Here is a 13,105-nt window from a genome sequence, read left to right as displayed (position 1 = left end):
TCAACCGATAGACGTCACTGAATGCGCATGTAGAAAGGCATGTGATCAGGACACCGTTCTCCTGGCCGTTGTCAGTTTTCGTGACCGAAGCCGCTACTTGTCAGTCAGGTAGCTGCTCAGTTGGCCGCACAAGCGTTGAGTGTGCCGACTTACCAACAGGGTTTGGCACACGGTCACCCGCCCAAGCGCTAATCAAGCCCAACTGCGCTTACTTTCGGTGATCTGACATGAAATGGTATTACTACCAAAACAATTGGACGAGAATTTGGTACAGTCTACCAGTCCGCGATTAAGATATGTCTGTAAACCAACTGTTTTTTGGAGATACGTCGATGACACTTTCGCAGTGTGGCCCCACGGAGAAGAAAAGTTAATGGAGTTTTTTCATCATCTTAACTCTATCTATGAGAATATTCGATTTGGTACGGAACTAGAGAAAGATGGCTGCCTTCCATTCCTGGATGTTTTGGTTAAACGGAACAGTGACGGCACTGTGGGACATTCTGTCTATCGCAGCCCACTCACACTGATTTGTATTTGCATTCTTCAAGTTGCCCTCATCCATCCCAGACCATGAGTGTACTTAAAACCCTTGTACACAGGGCTCACACAGTGTCGGATGCAGGGAATTTGCCTAAGGAACTGGGACATTTGAGGACGGTGTTCAGAGACAATTGGTATTCGACTCGGCAAATTAACAGGGCCTTCTCAACTAGAGCCAGGAACCGGGAAGTGGATAAAGAGGAGGACGCGAGAGCCAAGTTCCTAGCTTTTCTTCCATTTGAAGGAAATATCTCCTTCAAGATAGCAAGTGTTCTTAACCATTTTAATGTGAAAGTGGTTTTTCGTCCGCCTTCTAAGATTTCGGATTTGCTGGGATCGGTGAAGAGTGATTTGTTACTGCGGAAGGCGGGAATTTACAAAATACCGTGTCAGTGTGGTATGGTCTATATAGGACAGACAACGCGTACAGTGGAAGAGCGTTGTACAGAACATCAACGTTGCACTCGCCTACTGCAACCCAGTAAGTCTGCAGTTGCAGAACATTGTATTTCTAACGGACATTCAATGGAGTACGACAAAACTTCGATTTTGGCCACTGCAACAACTTTTTGGGACTCCATTATCAAAGAATCAGTTGAAATACGCACTGCGGGAAATCTAATGAACCGTGACAGTGGTTACCAATTGAATAACGCATCGAATCCCGTCGTCTCCGAAATTTGGTCTATACGAAGACGCCAGAAGACTTCGATAGCTGCGGCCAGAGAGAATACCGACGGCAGCTGAGTACTGCAGTTCCACCAGCGAGGGCGCTGCCGCTGGACGGTGTGGCCCTTCTGTCTCCGCAATTGCAACGCATGGGCGGCAGTACTATCAGCGCACTATATAAGCTGGAGCGGAGAACGTCTTCATCAGTTCTCGTTCGGCTCACCTGAAGATGGCTGGCAGTTGTCCAGCCGAAATATCGTGCAATGAAGTTTACGACGACCGGCTGCAAGACCGACATCTTTTTGAACAAGATATATACAGTTGCTCTTAGTTTTCCGGCGTGTTTCTATAATGAGAACAATTCTCTTAGAAACATTTGAAAATATGGCTTACTGGTAGTATTCAGATGTATCGCGCTGTGCCTAAGAAGTGAAGTGGACTAGTGATATCTGACCCAACCATCTAGTAAGTGTCTGTACTCTTTGTGTATGTTTCATCAGTCAAGATGAGGCATCTGACTGAGGCATAACGTGTTCGTTCAGTGACATTACTGCAGCAAGGTTGGACTATTTCTGCAGTGTCTACATAACTTAATGTGGCTTCATCTGTTGTTGGGAGGATTTGGAAATGATTTCGTGAAATTCGTACACCCACAGGAAAATCGGAACAAGTGAGAAAATGGAACACAACAGCCAGAGACGACCGATATGTGGATAATTGTTCTCTCCGCTGGTGTACTGAAACTTCCCAGGCCGTAAAAATCATCTGAGAGGAGCAACTGGTTGCAGTGTCAGTGAGCAAACAGTACGTGACGGATTCCGAGAGGCTGGTTTAAGGCAAAGAAGACCTCACTACGTCCCTCGATTAACTGCTGTGCATATGAGAGAACGACTTCGATTTGCCGAGGAACATAAACACTGACGTCTGCGTCACAGGCGCAGGCGCAGCAGAGATTCCCGCTTTCGTCTACACAGTGCTATGGACATATAAGTGTATATCGTCGTTCTAGTGAACGCTATAATAAGATAGCTGTCCAGGAAATGGACATATTTGGCTGCGGCTCAGTCATAGTATGGGGTGGCATTACAATTGATAGCCGATCGGACAACCAGATACTCAGAGTCTGACTTAATGCGCAGAGAGATTGTATTGAGTCATATTAAGCCCACTACAGCTGTAATGGGTGTCAAGTATATCTTGTAGGAAAATGCGAAAACGCATTCAGCAGCAGCCATCATGGGAACGTTACAGGACATCGCGATTCAAATATTAAACTGTCCTGTTCTGAGTCCTGAAGCCAGTCCTGTTAAGAATTTGGGGATATGCTTGACAAATAAGTTAGGGACCGTCCTGTCGCACCTCAAACTCTTGAACAACTTACAAAGGCCATTACTGAGGAGTGGGAAAAAACTTCACAAGAAAATGATCGCAGACTTGTCAACAACATGCCTCGAAGATGTGAGGCAGTCACAGGGGCAAATGGAGTACCAATCAGGTATAAAAATGTTTCTTTTTCTACCTTATGTGACTTAAGTGAAGAAGTTTCCGCTTAGATTTACGACATAGTGTTGAATTTCTTCTCATGGCACCAACATGCTTGGTGAGAAAAGGACTGGATGTGTACATTTCTGTTAAATAAAGATTTCATTTTCCAGAACAAAAGTTTATTTCATTCCAAACACCTGTGAAAAAATAATGCATGTGCTTAAAATGTTGTCTCTCTAATTTTTCTGAGCAGTGTATAACACCGTACGAGATAAGAGAGTGAAAGTAAGCAAAGTGAACAAGCATTCGCGATTCAGTGTCAGAGACCGTGGAGATCATTCTTATAGTGAAGATACTAGCATTCCGTTTCTGTACAAGATCTGTAACGTTATACCTCAAAGGAAGCCTTCCATCTACCCTCAGTCCTAGGAATTCAAAATAGTCAACTGCAATGACTATTTGACAAGCCTCGGGCTACTGACTACCGTATTAAGTGTATCATTTATGTTACGTTCCACATCTTTCACGATAACCCTTGTCATCTCTAAATGGAAAAATTTTTCGTCATCTCTAATGTTTATTAGAAGATCATTCAAATACATCGAGAATATGTACCCAGAACAGAACCCTGTGAAATCCCACCCTCTTTAGAAGACCCCAGTCACATACCTCTCCACACTTCCTCTCAGTGGAGGACAACGCGGTGCTTTCTATTTTCCAGATATGAAGCCAATCATTGTTGAGCTCTTTCCCTAATCGCATAATGTTCCAACTAATGCAAAAGCATTGTGTGGTCCACACATTCAAATGCCTCTGTTAAATCAATGAAAGTACCTACTGCGTTCTATCAATTGTTTAGGCCTGCTAGTGCCTCGCAGACGAAAGAACTGCATTTTCTGTGGTTTCTCCTTTCTTGAATCCAAACTGCGAGACGGACAACAAATAATGTGTATTGAGTTATGCCATCACTTTCCTATTCACTTCTTTTTCAAAAATGTTTGAAAACACTGTCTACATTATCTTTGCAGCTCTTGTTTCAGTCTATCAGAAAACCGACCAACCTAAAAGACAAATTGAACAGGTCCCAGAGTGGAGAAATAATACTCGTATATAGCGCAATGAGCTTCATAATACTGTTGTATGTATTTCATGGTACAATAAGCAACCTCGGAAAAAAATTACTTCATCTGGAAACACGACGTCGAGTTTGATCCGATGACGGTATATGCCACTTGGGGGAGAGTGGATGTACTAATAATGGTCTACCCTTTAATACGGAATGCTCACAGCCTGAAGGCTCAGTGTGTTGCAAGCGTGTGTAGCAAGCAGCCAACCAAGTCATAGAGACGCACCCGTGCTTCCTACAGCCAACCGAACGAGTTTGAAAAGGATCAAACTGTGGACTTCCGACTGGCGAAATAGTTCTTTCGAAGAATTGCCACATAAACTGGATGTTCTGCGCCAGCTGTGAAACGATGACACTGGTACAGGTGGTAACGTGAACATTCTCACACCCAGACGAGGTTCTGGACGCTCATGCAGCACAGACATCCGCCAGGATCGTCGTACTGTAAGGGCAGCAGTGGCAGATCGTATGGCTACGATAGCACAGAAAGTGAGGGCTTGTGAGTCCTGACTTCTCAACACGAACTGTTGTGAACTGGCTGTTAGCAGTGAGACTACGGGCACGCACACCTCCAGCCCGTCTTCCATTCACGCCACATTATCGACGTTCGCCGCTCGACTGGTGCCGTCAGAGGATCATTTTGGAGATGGAACAGCGCACCCTGATCTTCAGCTATGAAAGCAGATTCTGCCTGCACTCAAGTGATGGTCGTTAGCGGGTACGACGTAGACCTGGTGAGGGCTGTCTCGTAGAGTGCATTCGTCCAAGACAAATTGGCCCCTCTCCAGGCCGTATGGTCTGAGGTCTCGCTGCCCTGAGAGAGAACGCTCGGTACGTGCAGAATGTTGTCAGGCCCTTTTTTTGTCATTCGTGCAACAGGAAAGTGATGTGCTGTTCTAGCAGGATAATGTGCCCGTGGAACTCAATGTGCTGTGCAAGACATGTAGCAACTTCCTTGGTCAGCACGATATCTGGACTTATCTTCAATCGAGCACATGCGGGACTGGACGAATGTGACGCTTCTGACTCGTCAACAAGTAACTCTTACAGAACTACGTGAAAAGGTCGAGCAGGGGTGGCATAACATATCCCAGGACAGTATTCGCCATCTGTACGATGGACCGGATGCCACTTCAGCGCCTGTGGACGCTACACCACATACTAATTGAGTCGGTACCTGGTGCCTCAGAACCACTTGTGCTGTAGATCTGTCAATGTAATCATTTCATGTACTCCATATGCACCGTTGCACCAATAAGTCTAGAGTGAAGAAGGAACCTCTAAAAGGGTGTACTAACATTTTTCCGGCATTTTATAACTTTTAAATTTCACTTCGTAATCCCGTTGAAATTCTATCGTACCTGTGGAAGTAATTTCTCTTTACTGATGCAATAACTGAATCAGCTTCCTCTTTGCTTGTGTCCTGTAGCTGCATACTATATAGTTGGCTCAAAACATCAGATTTCAAACAGTATCAATAAAATTTTGTTTGGACTTGCTGACCTTTGATAAGAAACGGTTATTGAATATTTTGCACAACTCTGGTGAATCTCTAACAGGTTCATTCTCACATGAAAGCAATTTAAATTGGTGAGCATGTATATTCTGCCATGTTACCTCTTTTACATTTGACCATTTAGTTTTAACTTTGGTCTGAGAGCCTTCCATTCTCTCGGTGTAAACCATCGTTTTAGACTCTTTGATGAGGTTTCTCAGCACTTTGTAGCATTTTCTTTAGTGAAATTGTGTTACAGGGGTCTAAATGTCCTTCCTATTATGAAACTAAACCAAACTCCGTCCGAACAGGCCTGGAACACCCAGCGGTACCGAACGACCGCCGGGTTATCCTCACTCCACAGGCGTCACTGGATGCGGATATAGAGGGGCATGTGGTCAAATGGTTCAAAAAGCTCTGAGCACTATGGGACTTCACATCTGAGGTCATCAGTTCCATAGAACTCAGAACTACTTAAACCTAACTAAGGACATCACAACATCCATGTCCGAGGCAGGCTTCGAACCTGCGACCGTAGCGGTCGCGCTGTTCCAGACTGAAACGCCTAGAGCCGATCGGCCACAACGGCCATCGGCATGTGGTCAGCACACCTCTCTCCCGGACGTTGTCAGTTTTCGTGAACGGAGCCAATACCGTCCCATCAAGTAGCTCCTTAATTGGAGCCGGCCGGAGTGGACGAGCGGTTCTAGGCGCTACAGTCTGGAACCGCGCGACCGCGACGGTCGCAGGTTCGAAACCTGCCTCGGGCATGGATGTGTGTGATGTCCTTAGGTTAGTTAGGTTTAAGTAGTTCTAAGTTCTAGGGGACTGATGACCTCAGAAGTTAAGTCCCATAGTGCTCAGAGCCATTTGAACCATTTGAACCAATTGGACGCACAAGGGCGGAGTGCACCCTACTTGCCAACAGCGTTCGGTAGACCAGACTGTCACCCATCCAGTTGCTAGCCAATCCCAACAGCGCTTAACTTCGGTGATCTAACGGGAACAAGTGTTACCATTGCGGCAAGGCCGTTGGCTCCTATGATGAAATAGCTCCCGTTTTCTCCTACAAGATGTTCTAATACAGTTAGTTATCCATATCTGTCACTCATTAGTACTGTGTATCTACCTGCAATTTTGTAATTGGAAAAAGCTCTCAACCATATCAGGGTACCAGACAGTCTGACGTAATCTTGTTGAAAGATAACGTATGGAAACATCGAACATAGGGCACAGCCACTGACATTAACACATCAGAAATGTAACATTCTCTGTTCGAATCAGCGGCTGTTCGCCCCAGAGGTGACCCTGCCGCGTATCCTTGTCGTCCTAAGCTATCACGCCAGGCGCTAGGCCCACAGAAGTAACGTTAGCCTTTCCCGGAGCGCCCAGACACGGAAATCTCCATTATTATTCTGTATGCAGAACCGAGATTTGCGTGAAAATACCACGTGGACCAGCACTGTTGCTGAGTGCACCACAGTTGGTGCGTCTCTATCCGTTGCCGTGTCAACGAAAGCTGCAACAATAGTCACCGTGCTGACGGTCCATGGTGCTCCAGTCATGGTCGCTCTGCCCCTGTGTATATTTGTCCTATTGCAAATAAGTCCATATCCTGACTTCAGGCATGTGACGTGGCTGTACCATCTGGCATGGTCGAGGCAACAATATCTATTGTGTCTTTTCGGGCGGGCTGGTCGCGTGGGGTCTGTGAGATTCCGCATAGTGTACGGCCCTCCTGAACACACAAGTATTCTGCTCAGCATTAAAGTCTGATGTTAGTTCTGCCACAGCTCGCCGCCTGTCCTGTTTTATCAGTCTTCCCTGCCTACGACGTCCAACATCTGTAATCAGTGGCAGCCGCTCAACCCCACGACGTCTGGATGTAGGATCAACACAATCTGCCCACGGTCAACTTCAGGTAGATCGCACGCCTTCCCGATTCTACTCACAGACATCACGTCGAGCGATACTATGAACCTTGCGTGTAATTCCTCGTTAAGTGACGCTGCTTTCGCTTGGACGGGTTTATCTCGATAGTAGGTAGTTGGTCCTAATGTTCAAGCAGATCAGTGTAAGTCCTACTGTCAGTGGCGAATATGACGTCCTTTAAAAAATTCTTTATGAGTGTGAACCTCGACCTTGAGAAATTAAACAATGTTACATGCTATTTGTGAATGCAAAACCTGCTACGTAATCTTTCCTTATAATCACAATGTAAATAGCGTTAATATTACCTACTTCACTGATCGAGGTGGCGCAGTGGTTAGCACAATGGACTCGCATTGCGGAGGACGACGCTTCAAACCCGCTCTGGCCATTCTGATTTAGGTTTTCTGTGATTTCTCTAAATAGCTTCAGGAAAATGCCAGGATGGTTCCTTTAAAAGGGCTTGGCCGACTTTTTCCCCGTCCTTCCCTAATACCGATGAGACCGATGACCTCGCTGTTCAGACCCATCCCCCATATCAACCAACCACCTACTCTGTGTCTTCTTCTTCTTTCTCCTTTTGGTGTTCAACCCTGAGGTTGGTTTGCAGCAGAGCGCCCTTCCTGCCTTCTGTCTGCCTTCCTTTTCATTTCCACGTATATGTTACATCCAACTTCATTCATGATCAGATGCATGTATGGAATCCTTCGTCGCCCCCGCCGATCCCTTCCCTCAGTAGCTCCTTCTGCTACTGTTCCAATGATGATATTGTGTCGTGGGATGTGCCCAATAAGTTTGTCACTTCTTGTTTGGATGTTCCTCCACAGGCATCTGGTTTACTGTACTCCTCTAAGTACCTCTTCATTAGTTACTTTGTCTCTCCAGTTGATCTCCATCATCCTTCTATAGCACCACATCTCCAGGGCCTCTAGCCGTCTTCTCTCTTCTCTCCCCACTGTCCAAGTTTCACATCTATATAGAGCCACACTCCAAACGAAAGCTTTCATGATACGTTCGTTCCCTCATTTTCAGACTGATGTTCTTGCTGGTGAGTAAGTTCCTCCTCCGATTAAATGCAATTTTGGCCTTTGGTATTCTGCTCGCAATTTCTTTCCGGCTTCTGTCATCCCTTGTGATTTTGCTTCCCAGGTAAGTAAATTCTTCTATCACTTCCAGCTCCTCTCTTCCAATTCTCATTTTCGGAGGCTCATATTCTGCTCCTGTACTGCATTCCATCACTTTAGTCTTTTTCTTGTTTATTCTCATTCTATACTGATTGCATAGAATCCTTTACATTACTCTTAGCACTTCCTCTAGATCTTCTCTTGTCTCCGTGACTATAGCAATATCATCTGCATAATGTAGCATGTCTATCTTCTGCCCATTAATTTTGATCACCATGTCAGTACTTTCTCGAACTTTGTCTACAGCTTCCTAGATGTAAGCATTGAATTAAGAGGAGAGAGAACACATCCTTGTCTTATCCCTTATCTAATACTTGCTTCTTGTTTCTGGTGACAGTTCCTAATCACTGCCACCTCATTCTTATAGAAACTGAGTATCAAACGGATGTCTTTGTACTTCATTCCACTTTTGATCAGCACTCTGAACATCTCTTGCCAGATAACATTATCAAATGCCTTTTCCAGGTCTACAAAGGTAATATAAATGGGTTTATTTTTCTGTAATTGCGTTTCGATAAGGAGTCTCAGTTCCAGCATCGCTTCTCTTGTTCCCAGTCCCCTTCCGAAACCAAACTGATCTTCACTCAGCATATCCTGCACCTTCTCTTCAATTTCTTCAAAATTATTTTTATTAGAATTTTTGATGTATGTGATATTAGGCTTAAAGTTCGGTACTGTTCAGCTTTTTTAGCTGCTGCCTTCTTTGGTATAGGATCAATGATGCATTTCTGGAAGTCTGTCGGTACCTCTCTTGTGTTATAGATGGACCTAATAAGTTTAAGCAGCATTGTTTTCATGCTGTCACCAACATTCTTTATTAGTCCTGCAGGGATGTCATCAATAACTGTTGCTTTGTTGTCCCGTAGATCCTTTAGAGCTTAGTCAAATTCTTCTTGCAGAATGTTATCTTCGTCTACTTGCTCTTCTCTTCCTATTACTTCCTCTGAAAGAGGTGTTCAGGCAAACAACTCCTCTAAGTATTATTTCCATCTGTCTTCACCAAACAGCATTTTCCCCTCTTGATTTTCTATTGTGCCTGAGAGTGTTGATTCACGTTTGTTAAAAAAATTATTTTCTCTTCTTTAGGCTAAATCAGTTCTTCCGTTTTGCATATTTTCTTCCACTTCCCCGCACATTTCCTCAAGAAAATTTTCTTTTGCTTTCCTAGCTTCTCTATTGACTAAATTCGTTAGTCTTCTGTATTCAGCTTTTCCTTGTTCATCAGTTGCATTTTTGTATAACCTCCTGTTTCCTATAAGTACAATAATATCTGCTGCAATCCATTTCCTCTTGTTTTTGGTTTTAGTTTTTCCATATATCTTTTCTGCTGCTTTTTATATACCAGATTTAATTTGATCCCAGTCTCCATTTACTCCACCATTTTGAAAATTTTTAGCTGAGTTGTGTGTGCCGTGAGCATAGCGCACTACCAAGTCCCTTAGTTTCCAGTTTTTCTAGTTCACATTTAAGTTTTACTGGCTTCTTCTTCAAACATTTGAATCTGAGCGAACTTTTCATCAGGACCAGGTTGTGGTCACTGCCTGTGTCTGCAGATGGATAGCTCCTGCTTTCTTTTACCGGTTCCTAAAACGTGCTTTCGCTAGAATGTAATCAATCTGTTGTCTCCTCAGGTCTCCAGCGGCTTTCCATGTGTATCTTCTTCGTTTGTGACGTTGGAAAAGTGTGTTTGCAACAACTAATTGGTGCCTCGAGCAGAACCTGATGAGTCGATCTCCTCTTTCATTTCTTCTTCCAAGTCCAAATTTGCCAACAATTCCTTCCTCCGGGTCTTCACCCACAATCGCATTCCAGTCTCCTATGGCAATCAGGTTTTCATCTCCCTTAACATTTCTCATCGCATTACTTATTTCTTCTTATATTTCGTCAACGACTGCTTCTTCATCTTTGGATGTTGGCATGTATATTTGTATTATCACAATGTCCTTTGGTTTAGTTTCAAGTTTGACTAGTATTATTCGAGAGCTATACTGCACATATCCCTTGACACGTGAGCCATAGTTTTTCCTCAAAATTGTTCTAACTCCTCCCGTTCCTGATCTATCTTGGTCAGTTCCGGTGTGAATTACTCTGTATTCTTCAGACCAGAAATCACCTGATTGGGGCCGTCTCATCTCAGATACCCCTTGGATATCGATTTCCAGTCGTTCCATTTCAAGTTTTAGATTTTCTAGTTTGCTATACTGAAGCAGTGTTCTCACATTTCAAGTTGCTATGTTAATATTGGGATTCTTTTCCTTCACCTTGTCTGGATCTTATACAGTCCCCACTCGGATATCCGATTGGGGGACTGTTTTATCTCCGGAAAATTTTACGGAAGAAACTGGCATGGTTTTTTGCTGATGCTTGGGATAAACGTAGGTCTTTAATGTGGTGGCTTCCAGTTGCCTTCCACATCCTATGCCGTTGACCATCAGCTGGTCCTTCCGCTTTTGGAAATGGTTTCTCATTTCCAAGGCAAAAGGGTGCCCTGCCCAGCAAATGTTGGGGTTATGACTTATCCCGGTCATCCCTCGGTCTCTGTCTACGTTATCCATCACATGAAGTGACGTTGCCCACTCTCTACGGCGTGGAGGTATAGATCAGAAGTTTCCCTTCATCGTGTCAGCTACTTTATGTAGCTGTGCTGAACAGCTAATGATTTGTGTAACCATCCTGAGCCATTTAGACTTTTGCTGCATATCGCCTTCATTGTGTTACAATTTTAACGGCCAGCAGTGTACATTAAAGAGTCCTACATACTGCACATGATAAATACACATGGATGATACAAAAGTTTAGATACAATTTCTCGATTCATGTTTACTAACTCCCTCAGTGACTTCATGTCTGCAGATCCACCTGCAAACTGGATAAACAGCATAATTTTCGTTGAACAGGCCTTCCAAAGCCTTCAGACGGGCTATGAGTGATGCAATGTACTCATCCTAGTGTCATTGTCTGTAATGAAGTCGACGTCAGCGGATACTTTTAAGCTTTTTTTTTCCTTACTTGGCACAGTCATTGATGTCAGGAAGAAAGCGTAGCTGCTTACCTTTCTGCGTTTCCGATACCTTCCCGTTGCACTCCACATCGTACGTGCTGAAACAATTGAAATGACAGTTTAAATTTTCCTCTCTTAATTAGTTTCACACTTAATATATCTATCGTGCAATTAATATTCAATACATCTTAAATACCAGTTTCAAGTTCTCAGAACATGTTTTATCAAATATTGACTTTCTTTATAGATTAGTTTAATAAATACGACTTGATTCGAAAGTTAATGTAGAAGATACTTTTAAACAGTAAGAGAAGCTACTTAGTACTAAGAAAATTACAAATGTGTCAGGTATTCCAAACAGAATTTTTCCACGTAGTCACCATTTCTATGAAATTTTGATACAGCTAACAAGCATTTTTAACAGTCTACGAATATGTCTGCATCTGGGATTCCAATTGGCTGTCAATTGTAGGAACTCCCGAAAAATGACAGCGGTCTCAAATGCGAAGTTATCGCTTACAGATGGTTTATCATATACCTACCGTTGTAAGTTAGGTATTTTGTCACATTGTTCGGGCAGCAGTATACGGGAACAAAATTATCTGAACGAAGATCAATTCTTGAATTCGGCAATCATTATTGGCACGTTCCAGTTTGGAATAGCCTCAGTGATCACGTAATCCATCTATAGTGGTTATTAACTATACATGGAAAGCATTCATCTCCGTAAAATAATTGGCAAACAACAATTCTCATAAGTAATTAGAGAACATCATAGCTCTCTGCCAAGAGATTCTAATAAATACCTATTACAACTGGCTTTAGTACTCAGACCATCATCAAGTATTCTCTGTCATGGGTGAAGACACATAAGACACACTTCATATTTAGTACATTTCATATCAATTTTATTTCACATTTATTATGTTTACAATTAAATATGACATGCATTTCATGTGCCTACTCCCCCGGTGTATAGGGTACCTGATGAAGGTCTAGGAGTGAGATCGCTAATGTTAACGAAGTATTCATCACCAGCTCTTGCCGGTGAACTATGGCGTTTTTTAAATACAAAGGACGTTCAAAAGTTTTGCACAGTCGTCTCTATTTTTTTTATTTTTTTCAGGAGGAAAATGAAATTTTTTGTGAACATACTTGGAAATTTAGCTGTAAGTTGGTATACAAAAGTATTTTCTTTTATTTACAGGTGAGCCGTAATCAACCGAGTAGCAGATGTCAGATTGCGACAACGGTTGGTGATGGAGTTCCTCTTCAAGACTGGCTATGACTCTGCCACATTCATTCACAGGAAGTGGTTCCCTGTTTATGGGGAGGTCACAGTGGATCGCAGCAGTATCCAGCGATGGTTGCAGAGGTTTAAAGAAAGTTATTTCTCTCTGCTGGACAATCCGCGACGCGGTAGACCATCGACGGCAGTGAGTGATGTGAATGAGGAGATCATTGATCTAATCATCCAATATGACAGATGTGTGACGACACGACAGCTTGCTGAAATGACTTGTTTGTCGTTTGGTAGTGTGGTATCACTGTTACAGTCACTAGGGCACAGAAAAATCTGTGCACGTTGGTTGCCTAAATTATTGACAAGAGAAATGAAAAACGATGAGGAAGAATGTGTGCGAGGGTCTCATGAAGACCTTAACTGAAGAGTG

At 43.4% G+C, this 13,105-nt stretch overlaps 1 protein-coding gene across 1 annotated transcript in view; it reads right to left on the bottom strand.

Annotated features, from left to right (window-relative positions):
* LOC124775195 (sialin-like) overlaps positions 1 to 13,105 on the bottom strand; it is a 526,531-nt gene that overhangs the window by 208,041 nt on the left and 305,385 nt on the right. Inside the window, exon 3 of the mRNA XM_047250034.1 lies at positions 11,484 to 11,530. Coding sequence (XP_047105990.1) covers positions 11,484 to 11,530 — 47 coding nt within the window. The remainder of the gene's footprint in view (positions 1 to 11,483; positions 11,531 to 13,105) is intronic.

This window comes from Schistocerca piceifrons, chromosome 2, assembly GCF_021461385.2.
Source record: "Schistocerca piceifrons isolate TAMUIC-IGC-003096 chromosome 2, iqSchPice1.1, whole genome shotgun sequence".
Classification (NCBI taxonomy): domain Eukaryota; kingdom Metazoa; phylum Arthropoda; class Insecta; order Orthoptera; family Acrididae; genus Schistocerca; species Schistocerca piceifrons.
This window is presented reverse-complemented; position numbering and strand designations above follow the sequence as displayed.